This window comes from Somniosus microcephalus, chromosome 2, assembly GCF_052327205.1.
Source record: "Somniosus microcephalus isolate GS21.2 chromosome 2, FLI_Smic_1.0, whole genome shotgun sequence".
Taxonomy (NCBI): Eukaryota; Metazoa; Chordata; class Chondrichthyes; order Squaliformes; family Somniosidae; genus Somniosus; species Somniosus microcephalus.
This window is the reverse complement of record NC_140988.1, coordinates 237,663,276-237,685,664: the sequence shown is the minus strand read 5'-3', so window position 1 is coordinate 237,685,664 and position 22,389 is coordinate 237,663,276. Positions and strand designations below refer to the sequence as shown.

General features: G+C 45.5%; 1 protein-coding gene across 2 annotated transcripts in view; it reads left to right on the top strand.

The window, feature by feature from the left end:
• Window positions 1-20,866, top strand: part of aasdh (aminoadipate-semialdehyde dehydrogenase) — a 50,629-nt gene extending 29,763 nt beyond the window's left edge. The window contains exons 10-15 of one of the 2 annotated variants that reach the window (XM_085970432.1): window positions 11,965-12,838; window positions 13,818-13,981; window positions 15,179-15,304; window positions 17,262-17,393; window positions 18,089-18,383; window positions 19,935-20,866. In XM_085970432.1, the coding sequence (XP_085826558.1) occupies window positions 11,965-12,838; window positions 13,818-13,981; window positions 15,179-15,304; window positions 17,262-17,393; window positions 18,089-18,383; window positions 19,935-20,005 (1,662 nt within the window). In that variant the 3' untranslated portion in view covers window positions 20,006-20,866. Of the gene's footprint in view, window positions 1-11,964; window positions 12,839-13,817; window positions 13,982-15,178; window positions 15,305-17,261; window positions 17,394-18,088 lie in introns of both variants that reach the window. The other variant, XM_085970425.1, reaches the window with a different exon arrangement.
• The last annotated feature ends 1,523 nt before the right edge of the window (window positions 20,867-22,389 follow it).

Sequence of the window (22,389 nt, the reverse complement as noted above, 5' to 3'; positions counted from 1 at the left end):
ATACCACTATAGGACACACTATGAGCTACACCTACCTTGGTCTAACTATTACAGCATCAGGGAGCTTCAGCATAGCAGTGAATGCACTAAAAGAAAAAGCCCGAAGAGCCCTATATGCAATAAAAAGAAAATTCTACAACATCCAAATCCCAATCAAAATCTGGCTCAAAATATTTGACAGCATAATCCTGCCCATTGCACTGTACGGTAGTGAAGTATGGGGCCCGCTAAATCACCAAAGCTACACTAAATGGGAAAAACATACAATAGAAGCCCTACATGCAGAATTCTGCCGAAGCATCCTTCGCACCCAAAGGAAAACGCCAACAAATGCATGCAGAGCCGAACTAGGCAGATACCCACTGATAATAAACATCCAAAAACGAGCACTAAACTTCCTAAATCACCTCAAATCTAGCTCCCCAGACACCCTTCATTTCAAAGCCTTTCAGACCCAAGAGCTAAACCCAGAAAAGAGTCCCCTGAGTCAGCTGCTACGGAAACTAAGTACTCAGCCGGACCCTGACCAGCCCCAGACCAACACAGCCGCCCAAACACCAATCCGAGTGAACCAAATCATTAAAAAATGCAAAGAAACCTACCTGGAACATTGGAACAAAATAACCGAAAGCCAAAGCAGATTAGAATGTTACCGGGCCCTAAAAAGAGAATATAAACTGGCAGACTACCTCACGACCATCAGAGACACAAAACAGAGACAGACCCTCACCAGGTACAGACTAAGCGACCACCAACTGGAAATTGAAAAAGGCAGATACAAGAAATCCTGGCAGCCTAGAGAGAATAGAATATGCGATCAATGTCTGGCTGGCGAGGTTGAAACAGAAATGCATTTCCTCCTAAAATGCGAAAAATTCAACACATCAAGAAACATATTATTCAACAAGCTAAGCCAAACAACCCCAGATTTCAAGGAATTGGATGATCTGTCAAAATTGAGATTAGTCCTAGGAGAAGGAGACAGACCATACCTTGGGGCCAAATATGTAACAACATGTCACAACCTGAGGACTGTTTAAAATTAAGACTGTTTAAAATTAATATTGAACGTACCAAATGAAGTACAAAGACTGTTTAAAATTAATATTGTTTAAAAGTAATATTGTATGTACCCAACAAATGTCAAATCGATTGACACCTACAGAATGTTGGAAAACTGTACCTTTTTGCTATGTAAGCTTTGGCAATATGGTTCTCTGTAAACTTTCATGCCAATAAAGCATTTTAATTGGAATTGGAATTGGAATTGGAGAGAGACTGAGGGGGAGAGAGACTGGGGGAGAGAGAGAGAGACTGGGGGAGAGAGAAAGAGATGGGCGAAGGGAGAGAAAGACTGGGGAGAGAGAGACTGGGGAGATAGAGAGAGCGAGAGAGCGACGGGTGGAAGAAAGAGAGACCGGGGGGTGGGGGAGAGAGAGAGACTTGGGGAGAGAGTGGGGGAGAGAGACTGGGGGGGAGAGAGGAGAGAGAGACTGGGGGGGAGAGAGAGGAGAGAGACTGGGGGAGAGAGAGAGAGAGAGAATGGGGGAGGGGGAGAGAGAGAGAGAGAGAATGGGGGAGAGAGAGAGAGAGAATGGGGGAGAGAGAGAGAGAGAATGGGGGAGAGAGAGAGAGAATGGGGGAGAGAGAGAGAGAGAGAATGGGGGAGAGAGAGAGAGAATGGGGGAGAGAGAGAGAGAATGGGGGAGAGAGAGAGAGAATGGGGGAGAGAGAGAGAATGGGGGAGAGAGAGAGAGAATGGGGGGGAGAGAGAATGGGGGAGAGAGAGAGAATGGGGGAGAGAGAGAGAGAATGGGGGAGAGAGAGAGAGAATGGGGGAGAGAGAGAGAGAATGGGGGAGAGAGAGAGAGAATGGGGGAGAGAGAGAGAGAATGGGGGAGAGAGAGAGAATGAGAGAGAGAGAGAATGGGGGAGAGAGAGAGAGAATGGGGGAGAGAGAGAGAGAATGGGGGGGAGAGAGAGAATGGGGGAGAGAGAGAGAATGGGGGAGAGAGAGAGAGAATGGGGGAGAGAGAGAGAGAATGGGGGAGAGAGAGAATGGGGGGGAGAGAGAGAGAGAGAGAATGGGGGGGAGAGAGAGAGAGAGAGAATGGGGGGAGAGACAGAGAGAGAATGGGGGAGAGAGAGAGAGAGAATGGGGGAGAGAGAGAGAGAATGGGGGAGAGAGAGAGAATGGGGGAGAGAGAGAGAATGGGGGAGAGAGAGAGAGAATGGGGGAGAGAGAGAGAGAATGGGGGAGAGAGAGAGAGAATGGGGGGGGGGGAGAGAGAGAGAGAGAGAGAGAGAGAGAGAATGGGGAGAGAGAGAGAGAATGGGGAGAGAGAGAGAGAGAATGGGGAGAGAGAGAGAGAGAGAATGGGGAGAGAGAGAGAGAATGGGGAGAGAGAGAGAGAGAGAGAATGGGGAGAGAGAGAGAGAGAGAATGGGGAGAGAGAGAGAGAGAATGGGGAGAGAGAGAGAGAATGGGGAGAGAGAGAGAGAGAATGGGGAGAGAGAGAGAGAGAGACTGGGGGGGAGAGAGAGAGACTGGGGGAGAGAGACGGGAGAGAGAGAGCGACGGGGGGGGGAGAGCGCGACTGGGGGGGAGAGAGAGACTGGGGGGGAGAGAGAGACTGGGGGGAGAGAGAGAGAGACTGGGGGGAGAGAGAGAGAGTGCGACTGAGGGGGGAGAGAGAGAGAGACGGGGGGAAGAGAGAGCGACTGGGGGGGAAGAGAGTGCGACTGAGGGGGAAGAGAGAGCGACTGGGGGGAAAGAGAGAGCGACTCGGGGGGGAAGAGAGCGACTGGGGGGGAAGAGAGAGCGACTGGGGGGGGAAGAGAGAGCGACTGGGGGGGGAAGAGAGAGCGACTGGGGGGGAAGAGAGAGCGACTGGGGGGGAAGAGAGAGCGACTGGGGGGGAAGAGAGAGCGACTGGGCGGGAAGAGAGAGCGACGGGGGGGGAAGAGAGAGCGACTGGGGGGGGAAGAGAGAGCGACTGGGAGTGAGAGAGAGAGATTGGGAGTGTGAGAGAGAGAGATTGGGAGTGTGAGAGAGAGAGATTGGGAGTGTGAGAGAGAGAGATTGGGAGTGTGAGAGAGAGATTGGGAGTGTGAGAGAGAGAGATTGGGAGTGTGAGAGAGAGAGATTGGGAGTGAGAGAGAGAGAGATTGGGAGTGTGAGAGAGAGAGATTGGGAGTGTGAGAGAGAGAGAGAGAGAGATTGGGAGTGTGAGAGAGAGAGGGGGGAAGAGAGAGCGACTGGGGGGGAAGAGAGAGCGACTGGGGGGGAAAGAGAGCGACTGGGGGGAAGAGAGAGAGCGACTGGGGGGGAAGAGAGAGCAACTGGGGGGGAAGAGAGGGAGCGACGGGGGGGGAAGAGAGAGAGCGACTTGGGGGGAAGAGAGGGAGCGACTGGGGGGGAAGAGAGAGAGCGACTGGGGGGGAGAGAGAGCGACGGGGGGAGGAGAGCGACGGGGGGAGGAGAGCGACGGGGGGAGGAGAGAGAGCGACTGGGGGGGAGAGAGAGCGACTGGGGGGGGAGAGAGAGAGACTGGGGGGGGGAGAGAGAGAGACTGGGGGGGGAGAGAGAGAGACTGGGGGGGGGGGAGAGAGAGAGACTGGGGGGGGAGAGAGAGAGACTGGGGGGGGAGAGAGAGAGACTGGGGGGGAGAGAGAGAGACTGGGGAGGAGAGAGAGAGAGTGCGACCGGGGGGGAAGAGAGTGCGACCGGGGGGGAAGAGAGAGCGACCGGGGGGGAAGAGAGAGCGACCGGGGGGGAAGAGAGAGCGACCGGGGGGGAAGAGAGAGCGACCGGGGGGGAAGAGAGAGCGACCGGGGGGGAAGAGAGAGCGACCGGGGGGGAAGAGAGAGCGACCGGGGGGGAAGAGAGAGAGACTGGGAGTATGAGAGAGAGAGATTGGGAGTGAGAGAGAGAGAGAGAGAGATTGGGAGTGTGAGAGATTGAGAGTGTGAGAGAGAGAGATTGAGAGTGTGAGAGAGAGAGATTGAGAGTGTGAGAGAGAGAGATTGAGAGTGTGAGAGAGAGAGAGATTGGGAGTGTGAGAGAGAGAGATTGGGAGTGTGAGAGAGAGAGAGAGATTGGGAGTGTGAGAGAGAGAGATTGGGAGTGTGAGAGAGAGAGAGAGATTGGGAGTGTGAGAGAGAGAGAGATTGGGAGTGTGAGAGAGAGAGATTGGGAGTGAGAGAGAGATTGGGAGTGTGAGAGAGAGAGAGATTGGGAGTGTGAGTGAGAGAGAGATTGGGAGTGTGAGAGAGAGAGAGATTGGGAGTGTGAGAGAGAGAGATTGGGAGTGTGAGAGAGAGAGAGATTGGGAGTGTGAGAGAGAGATTGGGAGGGGAGGGGGGAGGGGAGAGTCCCTGAGCCCCGCCCCCCCCCCCCCATCTCAGGAGCACGGCCCACCCCGATCTCCCGAGCCCCGCCCCCCTGATCTCCGGAGCCCCCCCCCCCCCGAGCCCCGCCCCCGATCTCCGGAGCCCCGCCCCCCCTGAGGGTGGGCCCCCCCCCGATCTCCCGAGCCCCCCCCCCCCCCGATCTGTAGTCCGGGCCCGCGAACTCCGGATGTCCCGCCCCGCGCTCTCCCGATGTCCCGCCTCCCCCCCCCCCCCCTGTCCCGAGCCCCGCCCTCCCGAGCAGCGGCGTCCCACTCTCCGGAGCCCCGCCCTCCAGATCGCCGATTGCAGCTGAGAGCCCCGCCCCCCCCCCCCCCCCCCGGCCGAGCCGGCTTGAAGTTTGACGGTTGCCGGGGTAACCCTTCCCGCTCACCAAGGCCGAGATCCGACGCCGCTTCTCACCTGCTCCTGCTGCGCGCGCACCCTGACCCGTTGCCCCGGGTAACATGACGCGGGGTGGCGGGGGGTGAGGAGCTTAGCAGAAGCCCTAGCTCGGGCCTGGCTGGGCAAGAAAGTCCCAGGCTTTCAGGCCTAACAAAAAAACGGGAAAAGGTAGGAAAAAGAATGTTCAGTTTAGAAAAAATATTTACAAATGAATGAAGTTTTTGTTAAAACAATTTAATAAATTCAATTTTATTTTGCTGGAAATGTATATGTGAAAAGAAAGACGCAGAAAGCAGGAAAAAGAATGGAAGCAAGATGGCGGCCACTCACCTCGGTTCAGAAGGATAAGGCCCGCCCACACACGCACCGATTGGTCGACCGGTCAGGTCACCGAAGCGTAGGATTGGTCAATCGTCGAGTCACTCGACACTCAACTGTCGGACAGCACGCGCCAGGAACCCGCCGTCCGATTGGTCGACCTCGACGTCACACGGTCGCTAATGAGATGCTAATGAGCGGAACGCTGAACGTTTTTCGGATACCGCGGGCGGGATTTTTGTGCGGCCGAAACGTAAATACGCCTATGTCCGTGTTCTATACGTTTGAAAGTTATAGAGCGTACTGACGCGCGCGTCGGTACGCTCTGTAACTTTCAAACGTATAGAACACAGACAGACAGACCGACATCGGGACAGACAGACAGAAGAGCCGCTTTATATATATAGATAAATAAATGATGGATAACTGGACTGTACCAGAGAATAGAGGATAGGCAGTCATCAAATTCTTTAATCACCTGTTATCATAGGAACAGGAGTAGGTCATTAGCTCCTCGAGCCTGTTCCGCCATTCAATGAGATCATGGCTGATGTGCATCCTAACCTCCTCCACCTGCCATGGCTCTATATCCTTCAATACCCTTGGCTAGCAAACATCTATGCTTAATTCTCTGATATAGTGCAGGCTGTGTCTTAAATTAAAGTGCACAGCTTGCACTATACCAGATTTTTTTTTCTTTAATAATATTGAACAATATACCAGAGAATTAAGGATAACAGGTGATTAAAGAATGTGATGACTGTCTATCCTCAATTCTCTGGTACAATGCAGTGACATCTAGTGTTCTCCATATGCAGCTACACAACAGCATTGCTTTGTTGAAAAGTATTTGACACACAAAAATTAAATGTTATACCAAAATAATGTGACCAATTGTGAATGAAAATATTCACGTAATATTGCAAATAGAAATGCTGCAGTTGGGTATAATACAATAACAATTAATTGATCAGTCCAGAGAATATTAGTAAATCACCTGAAAAGCAATTCAATGAATTATGCTTCAGTTTGACATACCTTCAGAGAGTATAGAAAATCTGTCTCAGTAGGATTAAGAGCAGATCTGAATAAGCGATTGAAAAATGTTCCACTGTAGAAAACTTTTTTTATTTGGTTACAGACAAAAACTTTGAGTCCCTTATTTAATAGAAAATCAGAAAAAAGGAAGATGACATAAGCATTTGGTAGTGTATGTACCTTTAAGAGCCCCTGTGTACTGTAATACCGGTAGTGACCACTCGGGTATATAAGCCGGTATAGCGTCTTGTATCTTTTAGTTCACCTCCAGACTTTGTTCAGTAAACACCTGTTAAAGCAACTCCTGCATTCCATGTCTCCATTAACACACGGATACAACAGTGGCGACAAATTGGAAACGGACTTACCTGCAATTCGGCAGCACCTCAAGGAGATCGATTCCTCAGACGAAGGTCGAAGAAGAAAAAAAAACAAAACTGTGGTTTCACCAGCTAGCTGGGCTGGTGGCAGGTACTGCACTAATCCTTCCTGGGTGGCGGGCTGGGGCTCGATCGGGTGGCTCTGCAGCGGGGCCGAGCACCGAGTCGGAAGGCGGAGGCAAACAGAGATGGAGGGTGGAGCACTCGGGAGACGGCCGGCGCTGCAAAGCAGGTCGGCGTTCGGACCAAGCAGAGGGAGGGAAAAGTCCCAGAGAGTCCAGCAGGAACGAGTCTCCAACTATTAAAAATATCTGTGTAAATAAAAACCGCGGAGAACAGCGTTGTCAGCAGCGGCGGGAACGCGCGGGAGGCGCCATTTTTTCTCGGCAGGGAAGAAAGGAAAGCGCGGGAGGCGCCATTTTTGATTTTCAGGATGCCTAAGACTGGCAATATTACTGCTTTCGATAGTAATATAGAGGATTGGACCACATATGTGGAAAGAGTGGAGGTATATTGCACAGCGAATGAAGTAGAGGATGATAAAAAGGCATCGGTACTTCTAAATCTGATGGGCGCAAGGACATACGGGCTGTTACGAAACTTAATCACTCCAGCCAAACCGATGGACAAGAATTTTAAGGAGATTGTTGATACCCTACAGGAGCACTTAAACCCAACACCGCTGCTGATAGCGGAACGATTCAAATTCTTCATTGGAATCAGCACAAGAATGAAAGTAACGCTGATTACCTCACCGAATTAAGAAAGCTGTCAAAAGCACTGCCAATTCGGGGCAGGACTGGCAGATTCTCTACGAGACAAATTCGTCTGCGGTCTCCTAAGTGAAGGAACACAGAAAAGGCTACTTTCTGAGAAAGATTTGACACTGGACAAGGCTTTCAGTGTGGCTGTATCATACGAAGCAGCAGCAAGAGGAGCTGCAGAGATACAGCAAAAGCCACAGGACTTCGGCACCCATGAAATGACACGGGGTTTCGAGAGATGTTATCGCTGCGGCAGATCCACCCATGACTGCTGGTTCAAGGACAAAGCATGCAGGCAATGCGGAAAGATGGGACACATTGCACGTGTATGCCGATCTGGAAACAAAAAATCCACTGACAGAAAAAAAATCAATAAAGAAAAGTACAGAAAGGTACAAATGATGACGGACAGTAGCTCCGAAGACCAGAAGAGCGATAGCGACTCCGGAAACAAGAGACTAAGCTGTCTCAAATTACATAATGTAATTGCCAAAGAAGATTACCAGACCATTTGGGTTACCCTCACGATAGCGGGGTCCCCAGTTAAAATGGAGCTAGATACAGGATCAGCTCTGACCATCATAAGTCGACGGGATTACGAGCAGCTATTTCCGCATATACCTTTGAAAGACACATCCATTATCTTGAAGACATATACGGGGCAGAAAGTACACCCCAGAGGGAAAATAAGGGTGCCTGTTGTATACAACGGCAAGGAAATACAGAAGTTGTATTTATACGTTCTGCAAGATGGTGGTCCACCGCTGTTGGGACGTGAATGGATCAGGAAGGTACGTTTAGACTGGCACTCCATTCAGGCACTGACGGTGACCAGTAAGAAAAAAAATGATGATGACGTCATACCTGAACGATTAAAAGACATCTTGGCCAACGCCAAAGAAGTGTTTCAACAGGAACTAGGAACTTTGAAAGGCGTCACCGCCTCAATAAAAGTGGAAGATGCGGCAATTCCCAAGTTTTTTACGGCAAGGCCGGTGCCATACGCAATTCGTCCAGCAGTCGAGGCAGAGTTGGAGAATTTGGAAAAGGCAGGCGTGTTATCCAAGGTAGATTGGAGCGAGTGGGCAACACCCATCATCCCGGTCATGAAGAAAATGTTGAATAATGATAAATCTGAAGAACAGAGAAAAATTCGCATCTGTGGGGACTTCAAGGTGACTGTAAACCCGGTCCTTCACACGGTACAGTATCCTCTTCCGAGGATAGAAGATATTTTCGCCTCACTATCCGGAGGGAAACGTTTCACCAAAATTGACTTGGCACAGGCATATCTACAGATGCAGGTTGAGGAGGCCTCTAAAAGGTATCTCACGATAAACACACACAAAGGCCTGTACCAGTACAATCGACTGGTTTTCGGAGTAGCATCAGCTCCAGCTATCTGGCAAAGAGCTATGGAGCAAGTCCTGCAAGGGATTCCGGGGACTCAATGCTACCTAGACGACATCCTTGTAACAGGAGAAAACGACAACGAGCACCTTGCCAATTTGGAGCAGGTGCTCACTAGGCTGAGAGAACGGGGCCTACGAGCAAATCGCCCCAAGTGCGAATTTTTCCAGAAACAAATATATTGTGGCCATATAATTAACGAAGAAGGGTTGCATAAGTCACCTGAAAAAATTGAAGCGGTCATAAAAGCCCCAGCACCTGAAAATGTCTCACAATTAAGGTCGTTCCTGGGATTGATAAATTACTATCATAAATTTTTACCGAACTTGTCAACTGTTCTGCACCCTCTTAACGCACTGCTACAAACGGGAGTAATTTGGAAATGGAGCGAAGACTAAATGTGCCTTCCATAAATGCAAAGGCTTGATCACGTCCAAGGAAGTGTTGGCTCATTACAACCCATCACTGCCAATCAGACTGGCGTGCGATGCATCCCCTTACGGCGTAGGAGCGGTATTATCGCATAGATTCCCTGATGGCTCGGAGCGGCCGATAGCTTTTGCGTCACGCTCATTGAACTCAGCTGAGCGTAACTATGCCCAGATCAACAGGGAAGCACTCAGCCTGGTGTGGGGAGTGAAGAAATTCAACCATTACCTACACGGACAAAAATTTACCTTGTTGACTGACCATCAACCCCTCATCTCCATATTCAACCCTAAAAAGGGCGTTCCCATTATGACAGCGCAAAGGCTACAGAGGTGGTCCCTTTTCCTAGGGGCACACCAATATGACATACAATACAAAGGATCAAAACAGCATGGGAATGCTGACGGTTTATCGCGCCTACCGTTGCCAGCGGTAGAAGAGGCACCTACAGTGGACCCAGTGGAGATGTTCCACTCAACCATAGTGGAATGTCTACCAGTAACAAATTCTACCATTGAAAAGGAAATGAGAGATGACCCAACTCTCTCACGAGTCTACGATTTAATGGTGAAGGGATGGCCAGCACATGGCGAACCACTGTTGCCAGCCTTCTCGCAAAGAAGAGAACAGCTGTCAGTGTGCCGAGGAACCTTGATGTGTGGATCCAGAGTGGTGATTCCACCCAAACTCCAGGATAAAGTGCTAAAGGAGCTTCACGAGGGGCATCTGGGTGGAGTGAAAATGAAGATCCTAGCCAGAGCGTTTGTGTGGTGGCCAGGAATCGATGGAGACATCGAAGAAATGACCAAGAGCTGTTTAGGATGCCAGAAGGTCCAAAACACCCCACCACAAGCCCCTCTACATCCATGGGAGTGGCCCTCATCTCCATGGCAAAGGGTACACATTGACTTTGCTGGTCCATTTATGGACTCCATGTTCTTAATTGCGGTTGATGCACACTCCAAGTGGCCGGAGGTAATAAAGATGTCCTCCACCACCACGGAAGAAACCATCACAGTATTAAGGACCATATTTGCCAGGAATGGGCTGCCTGAACAGATCTGTTCTGATAATGGACCGCAATTTGTGTCCGAAGAATTCAGGAAGTTCTTAAAAAAACAATGGGGTTAAGCACTACACGTCCGCCCCATACCATCCCGCCACCAATGGATTAGCTGAAAGGTTTGTCCAGACCTTCAAGAAGGCCATAAAGGCCATGGGTAATGAAGACATAAAACTACAACATAAGGTAGATAACTTCTTGTTTGCGTACAGGAATGCAACGCATGTGGTTACAAACCAAACTCCCACCATGATGTTTTTCAATAGAAGACTAAGATGCCGGCTGGATTTGATCAAGCCAAACATCAGAAGGGACGAAGAGAACCGGCAATTTCAAGGCATGAATGAAAGGCCAACTAGAACCTTCCAGATAGGTCAACAAGTTTTGGCCCGGGACTACCGTACCGAGAAATGGCAGCCTGGAACTATTTGCACACGACTAGGACCGCTGATGTATACCGTGGACATTGGAGAAAGCATAATAAGGCGCCATGCTGACCAGATCATAGAATCATCCGAAAAGGGACAACCTACACCACAACTCTATACGCCTAATGATGAAGCAGAGATACCCATAGTATGTACCTCCGATCCGGTGATACTGGAACCAGATGAACCCGACACTGGCATTCAAGCCGAATCGACCTTGCCAAAAGAACCTACTACACCACCGAGGCATTATCCGGACCGAGTCAGGAAGCCTCCAGAGAGACTGACTTATAATTGATTAACTGCAGCAAATGTGTAGATTATTGTTCTTGTAAACATGTTAATTAATGATTACTTAAAATGTTATGTACTAATTATCTAAAAGGGGAGGAATTGTTGTGTATGTACCTTTAAGAGCCCCTGTGTACTGTAATACTGGTAGTGACCACTCGGGTATATAAGCCTGTATAGCGTCTTGTATCTTTTAGTTTACCTCCAGACTTTGTTCAGTAAACATCTGTTAAACCAACTCCTGCATTCCGTGTCTCCATTAACACACGGATACAACACATTTAGCAAATCTATGTGTCTTAGAGAACTTTAGGGGTATGTAGTTATGTGCGAATCCATAGCATTTCAGTTCAGGAGTTAGAGAATCAGAATTGCGATGTTAAACAGTCACAACTTCGGTAAAACAAAAGAACCACTTTGCTAAAAGAAAACACATCTAGACATAACTACAAATCTGTAGCCTGACTAAGAATGTCCTGCATATCTATTATACATACTAATTGGTTGGTCATCCGAATCATCAGAAGGTTTCTCCAGTTCCTCTTGAAATTGATGAATGTTACGAAAAATATGTTTAATTAATCTTTATTGTAAACATTTAACAGTAGTATTCAGTATCACTGTTTATTTTAGAAATATATATATATATTCTATCAAAGAGCCAGCATAGACATGATGGGCTGACAAGCCTTTGTCAGCACTCTAAACTTCTATGGTTCTATATTTATCTTGTGATATATAAATGTTACAAATCCATTAATATTTAATTTAATAGAAGTTGTGGTGAACGTTCAGGGATGTATATAAAAATGGGAAAACAAGTCAGTAAAAGCTTGTTTTAAAAAATTGTATTCCCTTATCTTCTCTATTACTACTTCAAAGAATTCTACTGTATATGGCTGGATGATAAGTTGAACCAATACAGAATAGATTGCATGTCGTGCCACATAATGAAACTGTCCTATTTTTGCTTTCTGAAATGACTAGTAGAATTAAGTAGATTTAATAGGTGGCCCATACAGTGTCTTTATGCAGTTGTATCTTTGCAGGTTGTGCTCAATCTTCCAGAAGATCTGCCAGATGTCTCTGAAAATTGTATGTTCCTGTACAGTGGAGGGGACTCCCTAAAAGCTTTGAGGTTTGTGGAAGAAATTGAGACACTTGTAGGCCAAACAGTATTTGGACTTGCCGAAGTTATTTTAAATAATTCTCTTCTGGATATTTACAATCATATTATCAAGGCCATATTCTTTGAAGCTAAGAATAAGGAAGAACGTAATGATAAAAATGACAGAAAAATGAAAAGAAAAAGGATTAAAGATGAAAGTGCAGGGTCTCATTCAAAGCAGATTCAACAGTGGAGATCAACAGCCAGTATTGGTAACATTACTATTATAAGTAGAGGAAGTCGGATCGCAAAGCTAAACACTAATATAAGTTATGAAAATTGTGAAAATAGACCTGATGTACAAGAAGGAAGAGAGTTGATGGATGCTGAATCAAATGGAGAAGAAAGGAAAGGAAATTATTCCTCTTATGTGTCTGAAAACGTGACTGCAAATATGTCATTAAATGAAGATAAAATGCCAGTTATGCATAACTCTTGGGAATCATTTGTAAACAAAGTAGTAAAGCCACAACGTAGTGATGGAAAGTTCATTCCAGAAGATCATGTTGCTAATTGTAGAACAGTATCATTGAAGATTAGGTGGAAATCTGACACTGCAAAATGTGTTGATGCATCACCTCTGCTGGTAATATCGGGGAATAATGGCTCGGATGCAACTGTGTATGTTGGATCTCACTCGCACAGGATGCAGGCGATTGATGTGCTTTCTGGAAAAATAAAATGGGAGAGGATTCTTGGAGATCGGATTGAATCATCTGCATGTATGTCCAGATGTGGAAACTTTATTATTGTAGGTATGAAACCATACTTTTACTCCTTAGGCCATACTGTAACTTGGCTAAATAACTGGAGCAAGAAACGTAGAATGATTTGACTGTAGGGTCTAGAATCTAAGCTGAATTAGCCTGGTTACAAACTAGAATTTCCAAACCTCAAATGTGATATTTATACCAACTAAAAGAAGATGAAAGAAAACTCATTTGTGTTGAAGACTGCAGGACACATTACAGGCAGGGGGTTATATTACTTAGCACACATCTCAAAACAGTTTGTGTTGCTTCTCCTCTGCTCTGATCCTTGAAAACAGGAGAAGCAGGAGAACCAACAAATAACAGTGAGCTGTTTTCAATATACGTGAGGGAATAACATAGACAGAATTAGTGTACTACTTCTCCTGTTAGGATACCCAGAATGCTAAGTGTGTTTTTCAAGCTGGTTTCAAATATTAAAACAATGGATGTGTCAGGGTGTCAAAATATGCTAAACCTTTTCTCCCCTTTCCCACCTCTCCTCTCTCCTTTCCTCTTCTCTCTCATCCGCCCTCCTCACCTCCCCCCTCCACCTTCTTTCGTCTCTCCCACCTTGGTTCACTTTCCCTCCCACCTGCTAACCCTACTTGATCTGCATACTGCACTTGACCTTGACACCCCACCTGCAACACCACAGGACACCAACAAGTTATCCCATAAGAAAGAGAAATTTTCATTTATACAGCACCTTTCGCATCCTCCGAATGCCCCAAAATCTCATTATGTGGCTCTGTGTCAAATTTTGTTTAGTAACGCTCCTGTGATGCGATTTTGAACATTTTACTTCGTTAAAGGTGCTATATAAATGCAAGTTGTTGTTCTTGTAAAACACTCCACTGTATCTAGGGATTCAGAGCCTTGTCACAACACAACAGGTATTTTCCATTTTCAGTTCTCCATATATAAATTATTCTTAAGTGAAAAGGTCTTGGTGGTAATTATATTGTGTGATTTATTTATCCAGGTTGTTATGATGGCTCTGTCTGTGTGCTAAGAGGCAGTGATGGGGAAACATACTGGATTTTTTGCACTAGGAATTCAGTGAAAAGTTCTCCTACTGTGGATCCTGACCTGGGACTGGTCTTTGTTGGATCACATGACCAGCACGTCTACGCTTTGGACATTCTTGTAAGAATTTCAGCAGTTCTGCTTTGTTTGCAATTTAAAAACTTGTTTTGAACAACTGATTTTGGAAAACATACATACATTAGAACAACCCTTGGAGAATCATTGTTGTGTATTAGTCAGAAATGTTCTGTAGTTCATTATGGTACAAATCACATGTAATGTTTTCTACACAACAAGAACTTGCATTTTATATAGCGCCTTTAACGTAGTAAAACATCCCAAGGCGCTTCACAGGAGTGTTATCAAATAAAATTTGACACCGAGCCACGTATTAGGACAGGTAAATAAAACTTGATCAAAGAGGGAGCGGGGATGCACAAGAGGTCAGAATTGGAGGAACGCAGAGTTCTTGGAGGGTTGTAGGGCTGGAGGAGGTTACAGAGATAAGATGGGGCACGGCCATGGAGGGATTTGAACATAAGGATGAGAATTTTAAATTTGAGACATTGCTGGACCGGGAGCACAGGGCTGATGGGCGAAGGGATCTTGGGGCGACAGGATACGGGCAGCAGATCTTTGGATGTGTTGAAGTTTACGGAGGATGGAAGATGGGAGGCTGGCCAGGAGAGCATTGGAATAGTCGAGTCTGAAGGTAGCAAAATCATGGATGGGGGTTTCAGCAGCAGATGAGGCAGGGGCGGCGATGGGTGACACTACAGAGGTGAAAGTATATATAGTATATCTAATTTTGTAAGGCATTACACTGCTAAATAATGGGACTTCCCTATTATCTGGGCTCAGAGCAGGGTTGCATTAAGCATAAATTTAAATCCTGTGACCTTGGGACTAGATTGGGATTAGCGAGGCTCAGGAAGTTTTGTCAGCTAATTTTGAGCATGATTTGGTCTGCCTAAGAGAGTATTCCAGTGGATAACCGTATCAAAATTCTCAAGCTGAACTGTGATTTATGTCATTATTTATAAACAGACAATTAATTGATATCCTAAAGATGCAAATCCAGTAATTTTCAGTATCATAACACAACAATTTCCCCTGAGCTATGTGGGCGCGCGGCCGCCCACTGATCGGGAAGTCCCGTGCAGGCAGCTCGCGAGCTGTTGATGCTGGAGGAGATACCCCGCATGTGCGGTCGCGCAGCAAATATAAAGGGACCGCGCACAAAAAAAAATTAGAGGGAACATTGATTATAACTAAAATTCTTTACATTCAAAATGTCTTGTTATTTTCTGTGTGTAGGGTAAAGTGTGTGTCTGGAAATTGCACTGTGGAGGAGGTGCTGTGTTCTCAACTCCTTGTTTAAACAAATCACCACGGCTGCTCTATGTAGCAACCCTTGGAGAATCATTGGTAGCTGTCAATCCAGTAAGTGGCTAATAAGTAATCAGTAAATGATGTGTGTGTGCTACACCATACCATCTCATCAATTTATACTATGCCTGTGTATCTGAGCATCCTAATTAGTTGTCAAAATAATGCAAATTCTATAAAATACATAGTGTGTAAATGCAACTTATAATGTAAGACATTGTAAAGAATTCACGTCATTCACAATATGGCAAGATAAACTATGATTTGAATTTATACTGTTTACATTGAATATTTGATGCTTGCAAAGGAAGGAGGCTGAACAGAAATAACCAAATATATCAAACTTCCATTTAGATAAATAAGTACACTTGGATGTATGAGAAGCATGAAAAAGAAACATATACATAAGAACATAAGACGTAGGAGCAGGAGTAGGTCATTTGGTCCCTTGAGCCTGCTCCGCCGTTCAATAAGATCATGGCTGATCTGATCTTGGCCTCAACTCCACTTCCCTGCCTGCGCCCCATAACCCTTCACTCCCTTACCCTTCAAAAATCTGTCTAACTCCACCTTAAATATATTCAATGACCCAGCCTCCACAGCTTTCTGGGGAAGAGAATTCCAAAGAATCACGACCCACTGAGAGAAGAAATTCCTCCTCATTTCCGATTTAAATGGGTGCCCACTTATTCTGAAATTATGCCCCCTAGTTCTAGATTCCCCCACGAGGGGAAACATCCTCTCTGCATCTACCCTGTCAAACCCCTTCAGAATCTTATGTTTCAATAAGAACCCCCCCTCATTCTTCTAAACTCCAATGAGTATAGGCCTAACCTGCTCAACCTTTCTTCATAAGTAGCCATGATGTGGAGATGCCGGTGTTGGACTGGGGTGGAAAAATGTAGGAAGTCACACAACACCAGGTTATAGTCCAACAGCTTTATTTGAAATCACAAGCTTTCGCCTGACGAAGGAGCAGCGCTCCGAAAGCTTGTGATTTCAAATAAAGCTGTTGGACTATAACCTGGTGTTGTGTGACTTCCTACATTTCTTCATAAGACAACCCCTTCATCTCCGGAATCAACCTCGTGAACCTTCTCTGAACTGCCTCCAATGCAAGTATATCCTTCCTTAAATAAGGAGACCAAAACTGCACGCAGTACTCCAGGTGTGGTCTCACCAATGCCCTGTACAGTTGTAACAGGACTTCCCTACTTTTATACTCCATTCCCTTTGCAATAAAGGCCAGCACTCCATTTGCCTTCCTAATTACTTGCTGTACCTGCATGCTAACTTTTTGTGATTCATGTACAAGGACCCCTAGATCCCTCTACCTCAACATTTTGTAATCTCTCCCCATTTAAATAATAATTTGCTTTTGTATTTTTCCTACCAAAGTGGATAACCTCGCATTTTCCCACATTAAACTCCCATCTGCCAGATTTTTGCCCACTCACTTAGCCTATCTATATTCCTTTGGAGATTCTTTGCGTCCTCCACACAATTTGCTTTCCCACCGATCCCTGTGGCACCCCACTAGTTACAGTTTGCCAACCTGAAAATGACCCGTTTATCCCGACTCTCTGCTTTCTGTTAGTTAGCCAACCCTCTATCCATGCTAATATTTTACCCCCAACCCCGTGAGCTCTTACCTTATGTAGTAACCTTTTATGTGGCACCTTATCGAATGCCTTCTGGAAATCCAAATACACGACATCTACTGGTTCCCCTTTATCCACCCTGCTTGTTACATCCTCCAGCAAATTTGTCAAACATGATTTCCCTTTCATAAAACCATGCTGACTCTGCTTGACTATATTATGATTTTCTAAATGTCCTGCTACCACTTCCTTAATGATATACTAAGGATATAATAAGGGACATTACATATATTCACATGTTTAAAAATGGAAATGAATTTAGATATAACTGACCATTTTTCAGCAATCATTAATGAACATGGAAGGAAAAACAGCAGCATTTAGACTGATTTTTTTAAAAATTATTTCAGGACACTGGGAGTGTAGTTTGGAAACGTTCCTGTGGCAAGCCTTTATTTTCTTCGCCACAGTGTACTTCTCAGTCTGTGTACATTGGTTGTGTTGATGGGAGCCTGCAATGCTTTAGCCATAATGGTGATCAGGTACGATTTGAACTGACATTTAAGTTCCTAACAAGTATTTTGATTTAGTATCTACCTTAACTTTGTCACGTTTTAAAACCACTATCTAAAATAAATTTAAATAATCCTTCGAGGTGCCAGGTCTTTTTGTTCCAGGTGTATCTAATTTGTATAATAATTCTAAAGTAGGTTGGTTGACATTGTCAGAAATAGTGCATGGGTGAATTTGTTGAGCATGCTAGATTAATTTACTCAGCCTTGGCTCAGTGGTAGCACTATCACCTCTGAGTTGGAAGGTTGTGGATTCAAGCTCCACTCCAAAGACTTGAGCCCATAATCTAAGCTGACACTTCAGTGCAGTACTGAGGATGTGCTGCACTGTCAGAGGTGTCGCCTTTCGGATGAGACGTCAAACCGAGGCCCCGTCTGTCCCCTCAGATGGACGTAAAAGATCTAGTTATCAAAGAATAGCAGGAGCAGTCTCCTGGTTTCCTGGCCAACATTTGTCCTTCAACCAACCTCATTAAAGCATAATCATTCATCTCTCTGATGTTTGTGGGACTTTGCCTTGTGCTGCATTCAAGTGCAAAACAACAGTGACTACACTTCAAAAGTAGTTCATTGTCTGTGAAGCAGCCTGGGATGTCCTGAGGACATAAAATGTGTTATATAAATCCAAGTTTGTTCTTCTCTTTAACATGGTTATTGATTTTTAGCTTTGGCAGTTCTCAACTGGGGGCCCTATCTTTTCTTCACCATGCATCTACAGTTTTTCTGCAGCAAATCAGAAAATAATATGTGGGTCTTATGACTGTTTTGTGTACTGCTTGAATGAAGATGGAGATCTCGTGTGGAAGTTTGAAACCAGCAAACAAGTATATGCAGTTCCATTTGTTTTTACCAACTGTGATCTTAGTGATCGAACATTAGTTGCTGTGATCTCTACAGATGGAAACTTATGGATCCTGGCTGCTACAACAGGAGAATTGGTTACGTCCTATTCCCTTCCAGGTGAGGTGTTCTCTTCACCAGTCCTATGGAAAAAAACACTTATTGTAGGTTGTAGAAACAACTATGTCTATTGTTTGGAGATGTCTACATCAGAACAAAAAAAAACGATGGTCTTGGGTGAAACTGAGTAGTTTCCTCAATAATTAAATGCACCTTTTATATGAGTCCCTGCCTTGGTTAATTCTGGATATTTATCCATTATAATCAACCAAGCACAGGCAATGGCAGTCCATGAGCTAGAGTTGCTTCCAGAGCTACTGATGGTTTTTGTGTAACTCCAAACACTTATGTAATCTGAATTACACTGGAAAGGGTGTCAGTAACTATCTGCACGATTACTTCGAAAAGTCTGGAACTACCAAACCAGGCTTATTGGTTTGAACAATATCTTCTTGCAACTTCCCGAGGATCAGCAGACTTATCAGACATGGCTGAAAGTTAAACATGATCCATAAAAGGAAGGAAAGCCAGATCCATATTAAGAGAATGTTATTGTTTTTAAAAAAATTAAGGAATAAGAGCCATTTCATCTAGCCCTGGTGTCATTTTTTAAAATCCCAGCTTGAAACTTTGGTTTGTGTAAGATCTAATTTGATGAACCATTATTTTGATAGCAAAATATTGCTGTGCCCCTCCCTCCTGGAACAACGATAGGGTTCCCCTTGTCCTCACCTTTCACCCCACCAGCCTCCACATTCAGCAGATCATCCTCCGCCATTTCCGCTACCTCCAAAGTGATCCCACCACCAAACGCATCTTCCCCTCCCCTCCCCTTTCAGCATTCCGTAGGGACCGCTCCCTCCGAGACACCCTAGTCCACTCCTCTATCACCCCCAACAGCCCATCCACTTCGCCTGGCACCTTCCCGTGCAAGCGCAGGAGATGTAACACCTGCCCCTATACCTCCCCCCTTCCCACTGTCCAGGGCCCCAAACACCCCTTCCAGGTGAAACAGCGATTTACTTGTACTTCTTGCAATCTAGTATACTGTATTCGCTGCTCACGATGCGGTCTCCTCTACATTGGGGAGACCAAACGCAAATTGGGTGACCGTTTTGCAGAACACCTCCGTTCAGTCCGTAAGGGTGACCCCGAGCTTCCGGGCGCCTGTCATTTTAATTCACCGCTCCATTCCCACTCGGACCTCACCGTCCTTGGCCTCTTGCATTGTTCCACGGAAGCTCACCGTAAACTCGAGGAACAGCACCTCATCTTCTGATTAGGCACTTTGCAGCCTTCCGGACTCAATATCGAATTCAACAATTTCAGATCATAACCTCGGCCCCTATTACATTTTTACTTATATATTTCTTTTCCACCCCTTTGTTTTAGGTCTTCCCTTCCCCCCCCCCCCCCCCTTTCCTTTTTTTTCCCTCTTTCCCACATGGCAGCTGTTTCTCATCCTGCCAGTACACTTCACACCTAATCTGAGCCGTCTTTGTCTCCTCTGTCCTATTACCACCTCGTCTGGTTTTGAATACCTCTTAATGTCTCTACTTCTCTTTTGTTCTATCACAGCCCTGCCTTTGATCCATTTTATTTCCTTTCCAGTTTTGAAAAAGGGTTTCAACCCGAAACGTCGACTTTTAATTTCTCTCCACGGATGTTGCCTGGCCTGCTGAGTTTTTCCAGCATTTTCTGTTGAACCATTATTTTGTATTGGTGATGCTATGTTAAGTTGTGCAGGCAGTTTGTTTAACAGCAGGGCATCATTAATCAAATATGGCGTCAGTGAGTAGACATTTCTATCGAGCCATCAGCTTTGAAGAGTGAACTGGATCCATATTCTGTGGCTGGGAATTGCACAGGTCTGCTCATTCAGTTTTGCTCTGTGCTTGCTTCTGATTGTAGGAGAGGTTCAGTGGGACCTTGCAAAGTCTCTGTTTTTATCTGTCACTTTTGAAGATAAAGCTGTTCAGCTTCCCTCATTACAGATTATAATCATCATGCTCTGGTCGTCATGAATGTGGGGCAGATTTGATGGATCAGCTGTTCTTTTCCTGACGGTCAATTTTCATATTAACTTATAAGGATGCTGCTGCAATAGGAACAACCTGGTTTGCTGTAGACTCTCCCAAAAGTCAGGCAAAGATCTGAATAACTGACAGGGGGCTAGCGGACTTTGAAATAAAGCTCATATTAATGCAAAGCTAAAATGTACATTAGTTTAAAAATTGAAACCAGACAGATTTCAGCATTTTGATCATTGATACTACATTATCTTAAAAAAGCCTAGCAGAACATTTAAGCTATTTGTATGCAAATGAATATGAATTATTTTGTGTATTCTTAATTCCTATGGAATCACTATATCAATAGTTTTATGTTTTCTTGGGGAATTTCTGCAGATTACAGATCACTTGCATGGAGTAGAATCCTGCTGAATTATAATGGGGCAAAATAGTTTGTGTTTAAGTTCATTATGATTATTGTCAGATTCATTGTTCAAAAATTATGAAACTAATAAATGTGTTGTCATTTTATTTATTGTTTTACTTGAGCAGTGACTTTTTTAAACATGTAAATGCAATGGGGAACTACTCACAGCTACTAGAGTAGGTCAGAGGCTGGTATTCTGCAGTGTGTGGTTCCCCAAAGCCACTCCACCACCTGCAAGGCACAACTGAGACGTGTAATGGAATACTCTCCACTTGCCTAGAGGGTGCAGCTGCAACAATACTCAAGAAGCTTAACACCATCCAGAACAAAGCAGTCCGCTTGGTCGGCAGCCCATCCACCACCTTTAACGACCACTCCCTCCTACACTGACACACTGTGGCTGCAGTGTGTACTATCTAAGGCTTCTTCGACAGCACCTCCAAACCGCAACCTTCAAAGCCTAGAAGGATAAGGGCAGCAGGTGCATGGGAACACCATCACCTCCAAATTCCCCTCCAAGTCACACCATTCTAACTTGAACATATCTCGCCATTCCTTCATCATCACTAGATCAAAATCCTGGAACTCCCTACCTAACACCATTGTGGGAGAACCTTCACCACATGGGCTACAGCCGTTCAATAAGGCGACTCACCACCACCTTCTGAAGGGCAACTAGGGACCGGCAATAAATGCTAGTCTTGCTAGCGACGTCCATATCCCGGGAATGAATAATCAAAAAAACTAGATAACACAGTACTTGGCATCCTGTACTTGCACCTGTGCTTGGATTGAATCCAACTCTGACTAATACACTGAAATATACTTGAATGTTGCTCCTGGACAATGATGGAATGCCACTGGATGGTGCTAGAGAGTAGCAGAATGTATTTATATTCCCCTGCCTCCACTAGGTTCATGATTTCAGTTGTACTGCTGTGGGAAGGCGCATCCTCACGAGGAGAAATCGGACACCATCAGTATTTGCTAGCAATTGGCTGAGGAGTGACATAGGCAGAGGTCTGACACCAGGTCAGCTGCCTGGTTCCTTAGTTACAGAAACTGCATGTCTTGTTGGGATGAAGGAAATAAAGGGATTTCAAACAGAAACAAAATGTACCTGTGTGTGGTCTCTTTTTTTGTTTACTTGATTTAAATGATGCCTTTTTGATCTTAGTCAGATTGGTTCATTGATTTAATTAGCAGATGGTTTGATTTAAAGAAATGGTTTGTTGATACGAACATATGAATTTGATGGGCAGTAAAAGACCAGCTGGTCCATCAAGCCAGCCCCATACCATGATGGCCAGATCATCATGACTAAATACTCCTTCCCTCCTCCCCACCCCCATATAATCAACTGGGAGAGGCAAAAAAACCACCAGGGCCAATAAGGGAAAATATACTCTGGAAAATTCTTCTCTGTTGTGAAAACTTGTATATTGGTGCAGACATACAAGGTATTAATTTCTCACTTGACATCAGAAAGGTGCACGCATCTTCCCCTCACCTCCCCTTTCAGCATTCCGTAGTGATCGCTCCCTCCGCGACACCCTAGTCCACTCTTCTATCACCCCCAACATCCCTTCCACTTCACCCAGCACCTTCCCGTGCAAGCGCAGGAGAT